Source organism: Pelobates fuscus, chromosome 2, assembly GCF_036172605.1.
Source record: "Pelobates fuscus isolate aPelFus1 chromosome 2, aPelFus1.pri, whole genome shotgun sequence".
NCBI classification, from domain to species: Eukaryota; Metazoa; Chordata; class Amphibia; order Anura; family Pelobatidae; genus Pelobates; species Pelobates fuscus.
This window is the reverse complement of record NC_086318.1, coordinates 155489506-155509749: the sequence shown is the minus strand read 5'-3', so window position 1 is coordinate 155509749 and position 20244 is coordinate 155489506. Positions and strand designations below refer to the sequence as shown.

The following is a 20244-nucleotide window of genomic DNA, read 5'->3' as shown; positions in this document are numbered from 1 at the left end:
CAATTAGGTTCTTTTCCATCTAGTGGATTCACCTTTCCCAATGTTTGTCTATGTAAATGTATTGATTTAGAGATAAGATTTTCTATTTTTTAGAATGTGTGTTCACTTCATTTCCCACAGAACACGTCCGTGCTGCTGAACAACGAGACTGTAATTAGCATCAGTATGAAGGACAATCCAAACATGCTGTACTACACTGGCATTTATACTCTCTCTATGTTTGTAATGCTCATCCTTAAGGCTGTGCGTGGAGTTGTTTTTGTTAAGGTAATAAACACAGTGCTTTGTAGAGTTTTGTTAATTTCCTTCTTTAATTTCTGTTCTTAATCCAAGTTATACCTGGTAGCCCAATATGTAATTTTTCTTAATAATTTCTAGGGAACACTACGAGCCTCTTCAAAGCTTCATGATGAACTATACCGCCGCATTTTAAAGAGCCCTATGAAATTTTTTGACACAACTCCAACTGGACGTATTCTAAATAGGTTTTCTAAGGACATGGATGAGGGTGAGTGTCCTGTTATTTTCAATTTTATTATACTATGTTGTCTTGAAACATGACACACACCCGCTGATCTGCCATGCAGCTTTAGTTTAGAGCTTGAAAAAAGTAATTTTATTAAAGGAACATGGCCCCACCTTTATGGCTGAGATCATCAATCTTGACAATCTCAGCCAATCCAATGCTTTTCCATTTGAAATTAAGTTGAAGTAGTTTTGGTGAATATAGCGTCTTTTTAATGTAGCAGTATATGTGAGTTTTTGTTTTTTTCCTAGAATGAGTCTTCTAAGTTAGTTTTTTTCTTTTTCACTAACTTTTTAATGTAATTTATTTTGTCAATACAGAAATAATTTGAGGGGACATTAACTAGATCTTCAATTTGTAATGTTTAAAATATCTGCAGAAGTAGCAAGAGTAGTGCTCTCAATGAATATACAAAATTAGAAAGGTTAGGCTAGTAATTATATCTGGTGTCAGTCACTCAGACTGCCACCAAACAGCCTTCCTAGTTGTGGTCCTGCAGTGATTGCAGGACCGAAGTTTGGCATTTCCACACTCTGCATGAAGATTCTGAATGATCTCCATAGACATACTGCATCATTCAGCATTTCCTATGGGGAAGCATTAGATTGGCTAAGATCATTCGTATTGATTAGGGATGCACCAAAATTTTGGCAGCCGAAATTTTCGTCCAAAAATGGGCCTATCCCATTTCGGTCGAAAATGGATAAAATCTGCTGAAGATTACACCCATGTCATGCTCCTGGGGTGGGTAATCAGGAGCGCGCGGTGTGTTGGTGATCGGGAGCGCACGCTGGGCGGACCATTGAGGCGAGCTGGCTGATAACGGCAGGCAGTACGGAGCATGCTGGGGCAGTGAGTGGTGACAGCAAGACACACGGTGCGGGTTGTGAGCACACTGAACCGAGCCATGCAGAGAGCCAAGCACACCGGCCGCCATGTCATTCTGCAGCCCACTTTCATCTGGAGAGGCGGAGGGCGATATCAGAGCTGCTCTATGGCAACCATGTAACGGTAGCGCGCATCAGGGTCTGCTTTACCGGGACATGTGGGTCAGTGTGCATAAGTGCCAACACTCTCGTCTTTACCAGGACAGTTCCGTACTTTGGGGTACTGTTGCAGCAAATCTAGGTACTGGGGGTTTTTCCCACATTATAAAATCTGTAGGCAGATTTCAAAATAGAGGAGAGGACTGGGCAATAGGAGCATGCATGGAGCTTATTAGCTGTGTTATATGCCTGGTTTGTTGGAGTGGGCAGGCTGTCAGTCAGCCTGGCCACACTCTTTAAGAGCAGACTAGCCCCCCTTCTGGCAGGCAGACCAGCCCGCTTTTGGCCTTCAGCAATCTCTCTGCCTACCGGCATCCTAAGAAACGTTGGTAAGTAGAGTATAGTGACATTATAACATTATATGGGCAATGTGTGTATAGTGATATTATATCATTATATGGGCAATGTGTGTATAGTGATATTATATCATTATATGGGCAATGTGTGTATAGTGATATATCATTATGGGCAGTGTGGGTATAGTGACAAAATGTTTTACTTTTTTAATGTGGTGTATATTATTTATGACTGGCAACCTCCGCAGTATAATATGCAATATGAAAAGATCCCTTATTTATTTTATTGGCTTGTAGTTTTTCATATTAGATTCATTAAACTCATTCAAAAGTCTAATATTAAAGGGACACTATAGTCACCTGAACAACTTTAGCTTAATGAAGCAGTTTTGGTGTATAGAACATGCCCCTGCAGCCTCACTGCTCAATCCTCTGCCATTTAGGAGTTAAATCCCTTTGTTTATGAACCCTAGTCACACCTCCCTGCATGTGACTTGCACAGCCTTCCATAAGCCCTATTTAGGCTTTCTTTATTGCAAGTTCTGTTTAATTAAGATTTTCTTACCCCCTGCTATGTTAATAGCTTGCTAGACCCTGCAAGAGCCTCCTGTATGTGATTAAAGTTCAATTTAGAGATTGAGATACAATTATTTAAGGTAAATTACATCTGTTTGAAAGTGAAACCAGTTTTTTTTTTTCATGCAGGCTCTGTCAATCATAGCCAGGGGGAGGTGTGGCTAGGGCTGCATAAACAGAAACAAAGTGATTTAACTCCTAAATGACAGTAAATTGAGCAGTGAAATTGCAGGGGAATGATCTATACACTAAAACTGCTTTATTTAGCTAAAGTAATTTAGGTGACTATAGTGTTCCTTTAATAAAATTATAGAAAAAACTATTTTAAAATCAAAAGCTTATTTGTAATTTAAGATGGAATACCTGCATTTCTTTTAATTTATTTTTAAACTTTAGTGGCTATCAAAATACCTGCATAATAGTGATGGATGGTATTTATTATTCTTATTCTCCAGTTGATGTCCGATTGCCCTTTCAAGCAGAAATGTTTGTGCAGAATGTCATTCTTGTATTCTTCTGTCTGGGAGTTATTGCTGGTGTCTTCCCGTGGTTCCTGGTGGCTGTCGCACCTTTGGTCGTTCTCTTCACCATACTGCATGTTGTATCCAGGTGAGCTTAGATTAAACCGGAAATGGAGTTTGATGAAAAAGAACATATCTTACATGGTTCTAGTGGAGTCTAAACGCTCCTTGCTTGCCACAACCTATTAATAAACTGTAACATTTGTTCAGGTCCAGCTTTAACTTCGTATTCAAAGAGCTTAAATAGCCTTTATGTAAATCTTGCATTTTAAGTTGCTCAATTCATTTGTTGTCCGAATACATGTGGACTACATCTGTTTATATCTACTGGCTTTGTCTATTTGACCATGCTGCAGTGATCAGGGCAAGAAAATATTATGACCTTTAACCCCTTAAGGACCGGACTGTTTTTGCGATGTTGTACATTTGCGACCAGGCATCTTTTTACACTTTTGTGGTGTTTGTGTTTAGCTGTAATTTTCCGCTCTCTCATTTACTGTTCCCATACAAATTATATATTGTTTTTTTCAGGACAAAAGGGGCTTTCTTTACATACCATTATTTATATAATCTCATGTAATTTAATTTAAAAAAAAATGAAAAAATATGATGAAAAATTGAAAAAAATACATGTTTTTTGACTTTTATGTGAAAAATCTTTTACTCATCTACAAAAGCGAATGAAAAAAAACTGCTAAATAGATTAAAAATTTTGTCCTGAGGTTTTTTTTTTTAAAGTAGACAACCCAGGGTATTCAATATGGGGTATGTCCAGACTTTTTTAGTAGCCACTTGGTCACAAACACTGGCCAAAGTTAGCGTTCATATTTGTTTGTGTGTGAAAAAAGTAAAAAACTAAATTGAACGCTAATTTTGGCCAGTGTTTGTGACTAAGTGGCTACTAAAAAAGACTGGACATACCCCATTTGCAATACCTTGGGTTGTCAACTATTGCAAATGGTATGCCATCATGGGGGTAATTCTCATTCCTGGGCTACCATACGCTCTCAAAGGCAACGTAACCAACCTGGCCATTTTCGATGTAAAAATATTTGACCCATATATTTGACCCTGTAACTTTCAAAAACGCTATAAAACCTGTACATGGGGGGTACTGTTATACTCAGGAGACTTTGCTGAACACAAATATTAGTGTTTCAAAACTGGAAAATGTATCACAACAATTATATCATCAGTAAAAGTGCTGTTTGTGTGTGAAAAATGCAAAGAAAGTCACTTTCACTGACAATATCATCGCTGTGATGTTTTTTACTGTTTTGAATCACTAATATTTGTGTTCAGCAAAGTCTCCCGAGTAAAACAGTACCCCCCATGTACAGGTTTTAGGGTGTCGTAGAACGTTACAGGGTAAAATACAGTGATAGCAAATTCAATTCTCTGGACTTTCGGCCTGGGTTGGCAGGCAGGTCCCTTAAATTGCAATCAATAAAATAACTTAATTATGTAAAAATATTACATAAATACGCACGTAGAATTGAAATATATATGCATATTTATATATTTGAAGTCTACGTGTATATTTATATAATTATTTATGTCATGTTGTATATGGACATATGAATAGTTCGTATTCTTTTTATTTATTTATATATACATGGATATATATACAATTTCATTCTAAGTGTATTTTGATATAAATATATATTAATATCAAAATACAGTTAGAATAAAATTTCGTATAGATATATAATTTTTTTACATTTTTATTATTTTTAAATGTTTAATATAATTTAAATTGCTTATTATTTGTATTTTATAATAATATATATAGTTATTATATATATATATATATATATATACGTGTGTAATTTAATTATAAGTGTATTTTTATATTAATATATGTACATATTAATATAAAAATACACTTAGTATGACATATTATATATATATATATATATATATATATATGATATATAGACATATATTGTATATGTATAATATATGTCTATATATCATTTATTTATATATATATATATATATATATATATATATATACACATATATAATTATTTTTTTATTAACTTTAACTTTATTTTTTTAATGATTTTACACTAGCAGGGAGACTGCCTGTCAGCACAGGCAGTCCCCCTGCAGGCAGACACATGGACACCTATTGTGACCATGTGGTCGTCCTGTTGGGCGATCACATGGCCCCAGGGGTCCTAATCTGCCATGGGGAGACTGTCTGGGCTGCAGGCAGTCTCCCCACAACGGGAGCACCGCCGATCGCTGCCGGGGGAACGACGGCGATCGGGTAAGTAAATCTTAAAGTTAGGACGGTTCAGGACCGTCAGCGGTCGGCACTGGAAAAATGCCGATGACGGTCCTGAACCGTCCTCCGTCCTTAAATAATTTGGAGTAAGGAAAAAAAAAAAACACTAACTCTTAAATTTTTTTTAATTTGTATTTTATTTATATATAAAGTAAGAGTAAGTCTTGTTTCTCTAGACATTTGCCTCCTAATACAGTTACTTTTTTATTTTTTTACATTTCAATGAATTGTTCCCCATGACTAACCGCTATAGGCAAAGTCTTCATGATTGCAAATAAAAACGTGCCTTCAAGCAGTATAAGCGGACCATTTTACGTAGATATATCAGAACTGATTTTTATATCCTTTCTGCCTCTCTACCAATCAGAGTTTTCATCCGTGAGCTGAAGCGATTGGATAACATTACACAGTCCCCTTTCCTGTCACATATAACATCCAGTATACAAGGACTGTCTACAATCCATGCATATGGCAAAGGGCAAGACTTTCTGCATAGGTCAGTAACTGCCAGTTACAAGCATCCCAAAGCATGCTAAAAGTACTTTATTTACGCATGAGGGAGGCATTTTTTTTTATCTGTTTCCTTTGGTGTTTATAGGTACCAGGAATTGTTGGATAATAACCAGGCCCCGTTTTATCTCTTTAACTGTGCCATGCGCTGGTTGGCCCTACGCCTGGATGTCATCAGTGTGTCACTGATTACTACTACTGGTCTCATGATCATCTTGATGCATGGTAAAATCTCTCCAGCATATGCTGGTCTTGCCATGTCTTATGCTGTGCAGGTGAGTACAAAATCAGAACTTTGATTGCATGCATAAATGGAAATCATCACTCCAAGTGATCAAATACAGCAATCAATAGAGATGGAACAAGAAAGCAAATTCAGCTAATCCATAAATTTAGTTCTGTGTAAATTACGCCATTGCATAAAAAGTTCAAAATAACATACCGTATATACTCGAGTATAAGCCGACCCGAATATAAGCCGAGGCCCCTAATTTTACCCCCAAAAACTGGGAAAACTTATTGACTCAAGTATAAGACTAGGGTGGAAAATGCAGCAGCTACTGGTAAATTTCTAAATAAAATTAGATCCTAAAAAAATTATATTAATTGAATATTTATTTACAGTGTGTGTATATAATGAATGCAGTGTGTGCGTATGAGTGCAGTGTGTGCGTATGAGTGCAGTGTGTGCGCGTATGAGTGCAGTGTGTGCGCGTATGAGTGCAGTGTGTGTGCGTATATATTAATTGAATATTTATTTCCAGTGTGTGTGTATGAGTGCAGTGCGTGTATGTATGAGCGCAGTGTGTGTGTATATGAATTGAGTGTGTGTGTTTGTGTATGTGTTGGTGGGGTGGGCATTTTGATATATTATTATTTTATTAATTATTATTTTATTTTTTAATATTATATTTTTCTATTATTAATATTTATTATTTAACTGAATTATTATTAATTTTTATTTTTTTTCGTCCCCCCCTCCCTGCTTGATACATAGCAGGGAGGGGAGCTCCTTCCCTGGTGGTCCAGTGTCATTGGTAGTTCAGTGGGGGGGGGGAGAGGGGTGCTGGCAGAGCTGTACTTACCTTTCCTGTCAGCTCCCTCCTCCTCCGCGCGGTCTGTGCAGCTACCTCTGTCAGCTCCCAGTGTAAGTCTCGCGAGAGAGGTGCTGAACGGACGGCGCGGAGGAGGAGAGAGCTGACAGGAGCTGCAGGACAGGTAAGTACAGCTCTGCCAGCCCCCCTCTCCCCCGGTCTGTATTATGGCAATGCAAATTGCCATAATACAGACTCTGACTCGAGTATAAGCCGAGTTGGGTTTTTTCAGCACAAAAAATGTGCTGAAAAACTCGGCTTATACTCGAGTATATACGGTAACTTTGTTAAACGATTAGCTGGTGATATCTCCACAATCCACTGCATTTGGTTTGCTTCTAAAGGAGTTCCGGGTTTCCCTCACAGAAAAGTACTTGTAATTTTATAGTGGGGGTTTATCATATTCACTGGCAGATTTTGGCCGCGCCACAAGAAAATTTATATTGGTACTAAATAGTAGTATTCCCTTCATAATTCTGGTGAGGCACATATGAGCATTATATTTACCTGTGCACCTTGTCTTAATAATGGCCAGGGTGGGTTTAATTTAAATAAAGTAGAATTAATTAATTTAAACGATTAGTCATTACATTGCTGCATTGCAAATCATGAGTTTTAAACGTAAAGACTTATTCGTGCTAGTTATAATTGTTAATTGTTAATATTTGCAGATTAAGATTTAATGTTTGGAATAATACATTTTCAGTTTTGTTATATACCATATATAATTAATATTGTCAATGTTGGAATTCAAAGTGTAAATTTAGTGATCTCTCCTATTTAAATATTTGTTATTCCCTACAGTTTGGATAAGTTTTCTTTTCATTTGTGACTGTCGTGTTAGTCATCATGTGCCATGCTTCCCATTGGGAGTTAACTTTGAAGGAGTGCTGTTTCATAGATGGATAAACATGTATGCCTGCTGGCAACATTGTTTGTTTTCTTAGTGAGTGATTGTTTACTAAGCAACTAGAATCCCAGGAGTGATGCTGTTTTATATTCACTGTGCATTTTTGTGTTTTATGATATACATGCAAGTAGGAAAGACGCTCTTCTTAAAGTGACCGTTTTGATAATGACATGCTTTGTAAGATCTAAATTGTTAGCTGGTATAATGTTCCTAACACTAAAAAAATGCCAGAATTCTGATTTCATGTTAAGTCTTTTGCTCATTGATTGCTCAGAAATTGGACATGAACATAGACTGTTTTCAAAGATTGTGTGCGGCCTAGGTTCAAGCAGACAGTCAGTCTCCTCGCTTTGCTCCTCAGTTTACATTGTAGTCTCCTGTGCTGCCTGTTGTCCCAGCCAGTGAATATAATCCAAAGTTTGAAACCACTACTGCATTTGCAATATAGACAGCAAGCAATGGTGCCATGGATGCCCATAGGACCCTTGGTTTGTGTAATTTGAAAATTATTTGGCACACAGCCAGGGGTTGGTGTCAGGAACATACAGCCACCACAACCAGTATAGCAGCATAGTGTTCAGGGTCCCTTTAAGTATAAGTATGACTTGAATGAAAATGAAAATTTTGAGATTTTCTTTTCAGTGTACACTTTGTAACAAATTATCATTTATTGGAAATTAAAAATTCAAAGGTTCGCCACATGAGGATGTATGCCAACAGTTCTGATTGATTTTCTGATGAAGCATGAGTGTTGTGTGAATGCTCTGTTTAATGGCACTTATTTCTTTTCAGCTTACCGGATTGTTCCAGTTCACAGTCAGACTTGCCTCTGAAACAGAAGCTCGTTTCACCTCTGTAGAACGTATCAGCCATTACATTAAGGTATTACATGCAGTTTTGATTGACCACTTTGACTTGAAAGTAAACCTGTCATGCTAGATCCACTTTTCTATATTTAATTGCATTATGCCTTATATGTGATATGTCCTAGCTATAAATTATATATTGCTTAACTTGTGGTTTTTGTGAAGCAGAAGTTGACCTGCATTCTTTCAGTAACTAGTCTTGTCACAAGACATTTGTGGATATGTGTGCATGTGATAAACAATAATGTGCCAGAGGCTACACAGAAATTGGCCACTAAAGAATTGGTGGCTCTCCTAGCATTAAAAACTGCCAAATGAGCTACTTGAGAAAGATATTGTTATAAAGCTTATATTTATTGCGGGGGTAGTCAACCCTACAAAGTGTATAATATAGGCTCATCCGCCGACAATTTTTTTTGAGTTTGCTGCCTCCCAATAAACTTATACGTCACGTGTATTCAGCAGCAACTAGTTTAAGTTGAATATATTTTAGTAAAGAGTATATATGGTGTGTATAGTTTTCAAAGAGTTTCCTTTAAAAAATTACAGGGTGCATAAAAAAATCCTCAATTATTCTATGGCACATAAAACTACACGGAATAGCAGAAGTGGTATGTCAGGAAATGCAGTTTCACTTCCACTGACTGTAGTTTTTAATGGTGCTTTAAAGATGATCTTGAAAACTTACCTTTTACATCTTCTATGTTTTTTATTTCCTCTCCGCTCTCTGGGATCCACCTTGTTTCCAACTAATATAGAAACGTGTAGATTCTCCATTAAACTTTCCAAATATATGTATTACAGCTTATGAAACACCACTTGCAATTGCAGTAGTTATGCTGCTTGTGCAAATGCACCAGCAAAGCTCTATACTGTATACCTGGTTCATTATCTGTTATTTAACATGCGTGAGAGGTGTCTGTTTCTTTGATGCAGGTAGAAGTGTGCTGTTTAAGGCACCTAGTGGGGGAAAAAAAAATATTTTTGAATAAGTGAAATGCAAAGCTTGTTTTACAGAAATGTGAGAAAGCTTTATGTACTAAAATATTAACACAGACTCACAAGGCTTCTGTGAGCATTTTGAATTCATGTAACTCTGACAGATTCTGATATTGTAAATGGCTCCTTAGAGCCAGGTTGCTTACTTTCAAGCCATATGTTTTATTTTTTAAAACATCTGAACTGAACCCAATAAACCACTGAATAATTTTGCTTACGTTTATTAATGCTTGCCATTTAGGGTTAGTTTGAGGGGTCATCATTGTATTCGATGTTTTAAAACAGTACAATGTATGGAAAATCAGGATGGTATGTGCTGTATTTGGTTTATGTGGCTTGCAGTAGAATCTGCTGACTGCCTTTGAATGACCCTTTTCTCTGCATGTAAGCACTAACCTGACAATGTACTGCTGGGGTTAGAGACATTGCTGACAGCAGTGAGTGCAGTTGTTGACATTCAAACTTAATTTTCCCTAAAGCAGTAAGGGCAGCTAATAGGATGTTTTCATAATTGCATATGGTAAATCGCATTGGATGTGTGTAGTCACTATAAGCAGTTATGATTGGATTTGTATGTATTTAAGCAATATATTTTTTTTCTGTTTGTTATTTTTAAGATGACCCTTGCACTCTGAAGAATTTCTATAAGTATTAAAGACATTAGGAGCACTATACAGATTATTCCTGGCCAGGCCATGGACATTCAAAATTAATGTATTAATCAAAATGTTACCCCTTTTTCTCTGACGCTGATTTATTTGTAGCTAGGGTTATGGAAATGGGCTTTTTAGTTAAAATGCTTGATGTCCATAGTAGCATTTTTCATTATTTCTATTTATGTTAGACCTTGAACAGTGAATGCTTATCCTAGAACATTCAGATATTTTTACCTACAGTGAGCAGCACAATTGATTTACTGCGGATTAATTACATTTGTAAAGAGTGTCTTATTTGTCTTCTTTCTTTTGCTAAGAAAGGTATATTAATATAAAATTGTGAAAATAGCATTGCAATCTACACAGTTGATGAAAGTATTAAGACAATAACAAGAATATTGGTATAGGCCACAATAAATATCTGTTCCATTGTAAGAATACAGACTTCTTGTTCCAGTTCTGAGCGATTATTTCCATTGTTCTTCACATAACACAGCTCAGAAAAAAATAAATTATAAAATCATAAAGGCATTTTTTGAACGTCCTATTGTTGTCATAAGAATTTAAGCAGCGTTTATCTTGGACATGTTGTATTATCCACAGTTTGTTGAGAATTGTCAATTTTTTTGCCCTTGGAAAAACTCTGAGAAGTGATCATTAAACTCTAGAAGTAGAACTGGAGAAGAGATTACCGGTAGTAAAATTGAATTGTTCGTTTTAATATTCCAGACTGTTGCACTAGAGGCCCCTGCACGGATAAAGAACAAAGCTCCACCAGCAGACTGGCCTCAGGCGGGGGAGATCGCCTTTGAAAGTGCTGAAATGAGATACAGAGAGAACCTGCCCCTGGTTTTGAAGAAGGTGTCATTCACTATCAAACCTAAAGAAAAGATTGGAATTGTGGGAAGGACAGGATCAGGTATAGTATAGAATAGATTAATATGCACATAAAAGTGGTAAGGATTACAAATGGATATTAAATAGTCTGAGTTCCACCTTCCTTACTAAGATCTACACAAACACATATTCTAGAAGGGAGAACACAAATATTGTTTGTCATTAAGGGGACTAATAGCTCTGCTAAGGCATGTGTGTAAGATCACTCATTGTAACCTCAGATAAGAAAGTAGGTCATGTAGCACTTTACCAATGCAATGTGAAGTAGCTGATTATCAAATAATAATGGGAAGGAACGAATAAGAAGCGTACAACACTTAATGAAAACATCTCACTATTAATTAACTAGCATATGCATGAATTTGTAACTTTGCTGTTTGTGGCAGAAGACTCATGGAGCAGTCCCCCTTCTGGTTTAGCCAACTCCCTACTATAGAAGCTTGGCTGTTCCGTCCACCGATATTTCTTCGCCAGATCAGGGGCACCTCCAGCACCAGGCCTGTGCAAGAGCCGGCATCTGTATCCCACAGACCTGGTTACTGCAACAGTCCAAGTCTATTCCCTGCAGGGGGTGGATGGAGGATCAAGGTGACTTTAACCGAATGTCGCGTGCAATCTTCCAAACTTGTGGTCGATGTGGGGCAGGTAAGCCCCTTGTGGCTCTCAGCCTGTGAAGGCTTGCTGTACGTCTTGCCGGTGTTGCAGCTGGAATATAGCCTTGAGTGGGTCCCTTCACCGTCAGTTGCTTGGGTCTCCCTTCTCCCTTGCGCTCGAATAATTCGGCGGCTAGTACGCCACGCCTCAACTTGAGCCAGAAGCGCTGAAAGATGGCATCCAGCCTCTGCATGCAATCTGCCATGTGTTCGCTGGAGATATCTTTGGACTCTCTGCGAGGGAGAAGCATCTGCCATCTTGCAGCCTCTTGGGTTCCTGTTCAGCAACCTTGCCGGCAGACTCTGAGTGGACCGAGTGTAGCAGACTCTGAGTGGACCGGGATGACCCTCACCGGTCTGGACAATTCCTGGGTTGAAGCAGGGAGGACCGGCCGCTTCCCCCTCAGCCCCGTCCTGGTAGGCTGCATCAGAGATCCCAGGTTCACAGTGTAAGAAAATTCTCCAGTATGTCATCGGTTAGCTGGCCTGGGGTCCCCTGATCATAAGTGCTCAAGATTATTAGTGTGGTAGCCCCAATATTGGGTATAATACCCTAAATTCTGGCAAAAAGTCAGGAGCTCAGGCTTTCCACATCTGGTCAGCTCAAGGATCAGGCTCCGCCTCCTCTACAGCCAATTTTTAAAGATAAATAGGTGGGCTCAGGGTTCAAACTCATAATGAAAATAAATATTAAAAATAAAATGAAAAGTATATTATTGTAGAAGTAATAGCTTCCCTTTAACACAATCCAACATCATTGTTATTATGTTGTAATTTATAATAATTCTCTCCTCTTTAAACAGTTAAAGAAATAGACCTCATCATTATTATTATTTGTAATCCGTTTTGTATCATTAACTCTGTGTTCATCTAATGAGTCCTTGGCACTCCAAACTTCTGTGTCTATTTTTTTTTTTCTTTTCATTTTTTATTTATTTATTTAATTTTATTTTTAAGGTAAGCTGCTAGATAATTCATTAGTGATGGTAATTGGTAAAATCATTAATCAAAAATTAATCGGCAAAATCATATTTTTATATTTTAACAAGCTATATATTTTTTTTTTTTACTGCAGGAAAAACATCTCTAGGAATGGCATTGTTCCGCTTAGTGGAACTCTCTGGCGGATGCATAAAGATTGATGGTGTAAAAATTAGTGATATTGGGCTGGCAGACCTTAGGAGCAAACTTTCCATCATTCCTCAAGAGCCAGTCCTGTTCAGTGGCACTGTCCGGTAAGCATCAATCTTTTATCCTGGCATCATCTTTTACCCATTTTGTTTTTCCCCCTCACAAATGTGGTATAAACCCCACTTTGCTTTATTGCCACCTGTGTCCTTTGAAAACAAATGTGATCAAATAACATTGATCTTCAATAATACATGAGCTTATTTCTATTTTATACGATTTCTTTCCCACTGTACCAGCAAAGCACTACTGATCATTTGTGTTATGTTCTAAAGAGGCAGTTATCTTTAACCCCTTAAGGACACATGATATGTGTGACATGTCATGATTCCCTTTTATTGCAGAAGTTTGGTCCTTAAGGGGTTAAGCCTCTTTGGTCACAATTCTATCTTATCTGACCAAGTCTATGTGGGTACTTGACATCTAGTACAATCACAAATCAAGAGCAAGTGAATGACATTGAAAAATGCACTCTGATATCGATTGAGACCTTCAGATTGTGCATGGTCTTAACAGATGGTGTTTTGTAGCAAAGAGGACTAAATGTGTCTGCACTCACAGAGCATGGTTATGCCCGGAAATGCCCTAAAAAGAGCTATTAACTTACATATAATCTTTATAGAATACAGGACAAGGCTATATTAGATCTAACATTTTTCTTTTTCCAGCAATAATAAAAAGAAAGTGAGTGTTTTCATCTATGTAGACCTATAATGCTAAAGATAAAGCTAAGCATTTTGTCACTGCCCATCACCCTATCTATCAGCAATGGATCTTAGATTCTGTTTGCACTTTGGCATAGCCATTTTTTTTATTACATTCTGCACTGTCCTGCACTTACTTGCTCTGTTCTAATGACTATATATTGTTTGACCTGTAGATCCAATCTAGATCCTTTCAACCAGTTCAGTGAAGAGCAGATCTGGGATTCACTGGAGAGGACACACATGAAGGAATGTGTAAGTGTCATTGTTTATCTTGTTGCATATTGTCAGGTATATATGTGAATTGTATATATTGCCTGTAGTTTAAGGAACAAAAGTTGTTATTGCCATAATGGGAGATTCCCTTAAACGTAGCAAAAACGGTTTTACACTTCAAGGTGAAAAGGCCATAACCACTCTAACATAAAGTGGGTCTTATCCTCTTAATAATATCAGACAGGAGTTGTTACCAGTTTAGGGTTCAGTTGCATATTTTCCCCACAATATGACTGATTAAATTTAATAATTTTCTTTAAATTAATTAAATCTTGTAATTTCTATTCTTTGCAAAGCTCATTGGATAAGCCTGCTGTATGTGTAATTGTAAACACCAATGTCAAGAAGAAGGAAACCACAATAACATAATTAACTATTGGAGATTAGTCACCCACCACTTTTTTCAGTTCTGTATCCTATTCACATTCAGTGGCTGATTGGAAAATACCTTTAATGCTTGCTGTCAATCAGTTCAGTGTTTGAATTTATGCATGTGTAGTTGGTGGGGGGTCTAATAGCTAGTTTCAGGAAATATCTGCTTGTGTTTCAAGAGTGATTGTGTGCAGAGAAACTACATTAGTTACATTGTAGATAGATGCAGTATGTGAATACTCAAAGTAAAAAGTACAGTTACTTCTATGCTCTAAAAGAAAACAAAGTACTATATGCAATGCCTAAACCTACTATCGACAAAATGACTAAACGTTCTGCCCCCACCTTATTTTGTGCTGTGCTGTGACTCCTGCCTCATGTCTTACTTTTTCTTGTTAGGTTTCACAGCTACCTCTGAAACTAGAAACAGAAGTCATGGAAAATGGTGAAAACTTTTCATTAGGAGAACGTCAGCTACTTTGTATTGCTAGAGTTCTGCTGCGCCGGTGTAAGGTGAGCAACTTGCCTTGGGAAAGAGGCCGTCAAGCTGTCATCCACCCATTAACATAGCACCCATACAAGATTAGGTGGTATGATTAGTATAACTTGGTTAATCTTAGGTTAAGCTGTGAAGTGCTAGGAATCAATTGTATGTCTAGATACCTGGTACTTGTTGGTGGGAAAAATTCTATACATTTTTGGATATTTTATTTATTATTTTTGGAGACGGAATTGTTTTTGCTAAAAAGGATTTGCTGAATATTTGTGGTAAATCTTTACTAGACCCCAGCAGTCCCCCTGCAGCAGCCCGGCCACCCCAGCCCTCCAGGGCCATGTGATCACCGCCGCTGCCAGCAGGGGGGCTGCCTGAACGGTCAAGCAGTCCCCCAGGCTGCTAAAAAGTTAAAATAAATATTATACATATATTATAACAATTATAGCATTTTGTAATATATTATACATATAATGACAACCCAAGCAGACCGTCCAGAGAATTTAATTGGCAAGCCCTATATTTAACCCCGTAACTTTCACAAACACTGTAAAACCTTTACATGGGGGGGTGTTATACTCGGGAGACTTTGCTGAACACAAATGAGTGTTTAAAACGGTAAAACTTATCACGACGATGGAATCACCAGTAAAAGTACAGTTCTTGTGTTTAAAAATAAATAAATGCTAAAAACGTATCTTATATTTGACCGTGTAACCTTCCAAATCACTATAAAACCTGTACTTGAGGGGTACTGTTCTGTTGTACTTGTGAGACATCACTCTACACAAATATGAGCGTTTTAGAGCAGTAAAATGTATATTCCTGATATTATCCTCAGGAAATGGCAGTTTGTGTGAAAAATGCAAAAAAACTAATATAAATGCTAATTTTGGCCAGGGTTTGTGACTAAGTGGCTACTAAAAAAGACTGGACATACCCCATTTTGAATACTGTGGGTTGTCTACTTTTACAAATGGTATGCCACGATGGGGTTAATTTTCATTCCTGGGCTGCTATACGGTCTCAAACGCAACATAGGCCCAGCAAACCAATCTGGCAAATTCAATGTGCAAACATGGAAAAGGGGAAAGCCCTACATTTGACCCCTGTAAGTTTGCAAAAACCCATAAAACCTGTACATTAGCGGCACTGTTGTTGAGATGTTGCTGAACACATATTGGGGTGTTCTTTGTCAGTAACACATTACAGGAACTGTGAATCCATGCCTACAGTACAATGTGAGAGAAAAGTAACACAAAACAATGACTACCCAAAGGTTTGACAAAGACTGGTGGTAGAATTAGTGCATGGAATGCGTACCCTCTAAATAAGGTTTTTTTTTAGCCCCCAGAGAACTCAACACACCTATACATGGGTGGTATCATTGTACTCAGGAGATGTTGCTGAAGACATATTGGGGTGTTTTTTGGCAGTAACCCTTAAAGTTCTTAGTACATGTATTCTTAAATTACGGTGTGTCAAAAAAAATCACCAATTATTTTTTTTTTGGCATAGATTGGTGGTAAAATGGTTGCATGAAAATGGTCAAAATACCCCAAATTTATTACCTTAGGTTGCCTTCTTTAAAAAAATTAAACAAACACACACACACTCACTCACTCACTCACGGATTCCTGACCGATATCTTTGGAAATAGCAAATTGCTACTTGTACTTATTGCCCTATAACTTGCAAAGAACATGTCTACATTGGGTATTTCTAAACTCAGGACAAAATTTAGAAACTATTTATCATGTATGTTTTTTGGCGGCTGTAGATGTGTAACAGATTTTGGGGGTCAAAGTTAGAAAAAGGTTTTATTTTTACATTTTCTTCATGTTTTATAATTTTTATTTATCGTAAATTATATGATATGATGAAAATAATGGTATCTTTAGAAAGACCATTTAATGGCGAGAAATACGGTATATAATATGTGTGGGTACAGTAAATGAGTAAGAGGAAAATTACAGCTAAACACAAACACCGCTGAAACTTAAAAACAGCCCTGGTCCTTAACGGTAAGAAAATTGAAAAGCGTTCTATTCACGAACAGGTTAAGTGGTATGTGCTAGTTGCATATAGGGTACTCTGTTTTAAAGTAAGAACACAATTAGAAATATTAATGCTAACAACCTAGCATTTAAGTATACAACTATTTGTATTTATTTTTTTAAAAAGAAACAATAGGCAGATTATCAAAAATAGCATAAATCACTGCTGAAGCTTAAGTGTGCATACAAAGTCAGAATCTACATTTTTGCTTATACTAGTGAAACTGCATGTCAGAGAAAATTACTGAGAATACATCAACCTTTTTTAAAAGTGGACAAGAACTATAATATGTTTAAACCAGAGTCCCAGAGCAATGCAGCATTATGTTGGTGCCCTTCAGATTGTGTCTGAACTCATCAAGTATAAGTGTGTGATTCTGTGCCATATGGTACATGTAGAGCTCATCACCGCTACAATACTAGATTTCTTGGAATCATGCAAAATAATTGAACATATACGAGTAATCTATTTGTAGCTAGCATATTAGACCACCTGATTGGGTTATACTGTATGCCCAGATCTTTACACCTAAAAAGTCTGAGGTATCTGCTGATAGCCAGCCTACCTGGAAAGGAAGAGGGTTGAGGCCTTTGGGGTATTACTCCTTTGGTCCGCTGTCTGGAAGAATGGAGATGCATCAAAGGCGTCTCAAGCTTGAGCAGTGGACTCTTCGTGCGTAGTTCCTTGCTAGGCTGTGTTGTTGTTGGTTTAGCCTCCTGGCTAGATTGAACATACGCAACAGGGTTCAACACAAGTGTCCGTGCCAGCTGGACTTTACTTTGTTACTAAATTGTCTGTGGTTTCTGGCCCTTTTTAAAAATTGTTTATTTCAGTGTTTCTTTGAGCTAGGTGTAAGAATCAAAATTCAGTTGTGGAAGGCTGTTTTACATTATACTCATTAGGGGACTAAGAGTAGCTGGGTGAGCATTATGGTCTACCGGTTATTAGGTTTACCATCATTTAACTGGATATGTTTGGAACTGAGCAGGTACTCCTTGCTAGATATTTCTGTGTGATTAGTTATGCTACCTTTGTCCTTCCTGTTTCAGATTCTGATCCTGGATGAAGCCACAGCTGCTATGGATAGTGAGACTGACCTCCTAATACAGGAAACCATAAGAGAGGCCTTTAAAGACTGTACAATGATTACTATTGCCCACAGACTCCACACTGTACTAGGCTCTGATCGTATTATGGTGCTTACACAGGGACAGGTGAGTGGTATATTGTGGATTGTATAATTTGTTTTTACATGATCTCTACAAGAGAGATGTGGGTAGCATATTTCAAACACAGTGGTAACAAAGTGGATTTATTTCCCTTTACAATGCAATGCCAACACGATCAGTTCTCTGTTTTCAATAATTCATGCATACTTTGGCTTCTACAGGCTGTTTGTAAATCTAGAGTTTTCTAGTTCCACCTAGGATAAACAGGACAGTATGTTAAAGTCTGTAGTTTATTAGAAATTGAGAAATCATTGACATATGTAACACAACCTTTTGGTATTTTTTTTCCAATGTTTATTTTTCCAAGTTTTGATTGATTATTTTTCTGTGCTACTGTTTCATTAGCAGAGCAGTTAGAAGCATAAAATGAATATGTAGCGCCTCCTGCTGTAAATCAGCATCTATGACATCTACTTGTTACCACAATTTAGGTCTACTTTTCAGTTTAGGTATATGAATGGAATAATGTAGGCATTAGAATGGCTTCTTATCATTGAAGTGGTTATAGTGTCTGGAGTCTCCTGCCACTGTCCTTTCATTCAGCATTACACCATTTTTGATGCTGTTTGGGTTTTTAAGTTTTGGTTTACTTTACATTTCAACCCACACTAACATGCACTGTTCTTCTCTACAGGTGATGGAATATGACACACCCTCTGCATTATTATCTAACGAGAACACCAGGTTTTACTCCATGTTTGCTGCAGTGGAAAACAAAGTTACTGTGAAGGGCTAAATACTAGCGTCCCAGTTTTTCCCCACCCTGTGGGGCTGTGCGCTGCTTCTCATTCCCTGCCTGTGGCAGGCACACTTCCTACTATCTCTCATTATTTTCTTTACTGACAATATGGTATATTTTGCCTTTTTTCTTTTTTTCCCATTTTCATATTTTGTTTTTAGTAAAACTTATTTTTTTCTTTTTTTTTTCTTTTTAGCACAATCCAATTTCAGGACTGATTTAGGTATTTTTTTTAACTGTTTGAGAGACTATTCATGTTCTATTGTATTTATTCCTATTACTAAAGGTAAAAAATATATGCGTTTTCGTTACGAAATGCACTGAAAAAAAAATTAAATAAATACAATGGTTCAGGCAACCATAGTTCTGTATGTAGCTGGCTTAGAATGAAGCTTTCTACATGCAACTGTATATAGCCTATATTTACTGTGAAGATGTAAGCTGGTTTATTTTATATTAAAATGAGCACTGGGTTAACTATGAAGAAAGTGTCTTGATTTTTACAAACATTATTCAGCTAAAATGTGAAGTATTAATTGGGATCTTCATAGGAAATACTAAATTAATCCTGACTTCATTTTTTATTTTTTTTAAACACACCATGTGTATAAAATTACATTTAACTTTTAACTGCTACATGTGAGTTTAACTCTTTACACACACTATCATCTTACTGAAAAGGTGTGCAAATCAGAAATTTTCCACGAAACTGTTTTTGCCATTTTAAGTGCATATACAGAAATGGGTACAATATGACCAACGCAACTTTTGTGCTCACTTGCAAACTGCATTAATAAATTATTACTTAATTAATGGAAGCTGATGCTTAAAGTGAAAATATTGATGAGAGAGACTCAAATCACAACTTAATATCTTGTACTGTGGCACCATCTCCATTTCTAATGGTTCTACATATTTATGGCTGCTGGCAGCTTGCATTCACTTAACCCCTTAAGGACACATGACATGTGTGACATGTCATGATTCCCTTTTATTCCAGAAGTTTGGTCCTTAAGGGGTTAAAAGGCTTACGTTTATCATTTTGTTTCAGTGATGAAACTGCTTGCTTCTATAGTGTCTTGCATTACATATTAGTAAGCATGCACATGCATTGTCATACTCTTTGCACGATATTACTTGTTCTCTAATACTTATACTTATAAGCAAGTGAATGTGGACAGAGATTGGGTGGAATAGTCCAGCCAGTTGCTGAATGATCTTGAAGGACCAAAGACAGTATATACATACAAGATTTTTTGTTTATTTAATATGTATTTGTAACACATGCAACTGTTAAAACTACAGTTTTATTTTACGAGAGGGTAACATCTGCTTTTCATCC

The 20244-nt window shown here is 37.0% G+C and overlaps 1 protein-coding gene across 1 annotated transcript in view; it reads left to right on the top strand.

The window, feature by feature from the left end:
- ABCC5 (ATP binding cassette subfamily C member 5) overlaps positions 1-19379 on the top strand; it is a 113895-nt gene extending 94516 nt beyond the window's left edge. Inside the window, exons 19-30 of the mRNA XM_063442870.1 lie at positions 121-267; positions 379-508; positions 2900-3053; positions 5626-5754; positions 5857-6043; positions 8565-8654; positions 11023-11212; positions 12919-13078; positions 13912-13990; positions 14783-14896; positions 17984-18148; positions 18798-19379. Of these exons, the coding sequence (XP_063298940.1) occupies positions 121-267; positions 379-508; positions 2900-3053; positions 5626-5754; positions 5857-6043; positions 8565-8654; positions 11023-11212; positions 12919-13078; positions 13912-13990; positions 14783-14896; positions 17984-18148; positions 18798-18899 (1647 nt within the window). The 3' untranslated portion in view covers positions 18900-19379. The remainder of the gene's footprint in view (positions 1-120; positions 268-378; positions 509-2899; positions 3054-5625; positions 5755-5856; positions 6044-8564; positions 8655-11022; positions 11213-12918; positions 13079-13911; positions 13991-14782; positions 14897-17983; positions 18149-18797) is intronic.
- Positions 19380-20244: the final 865 nt, after the last annotated feature.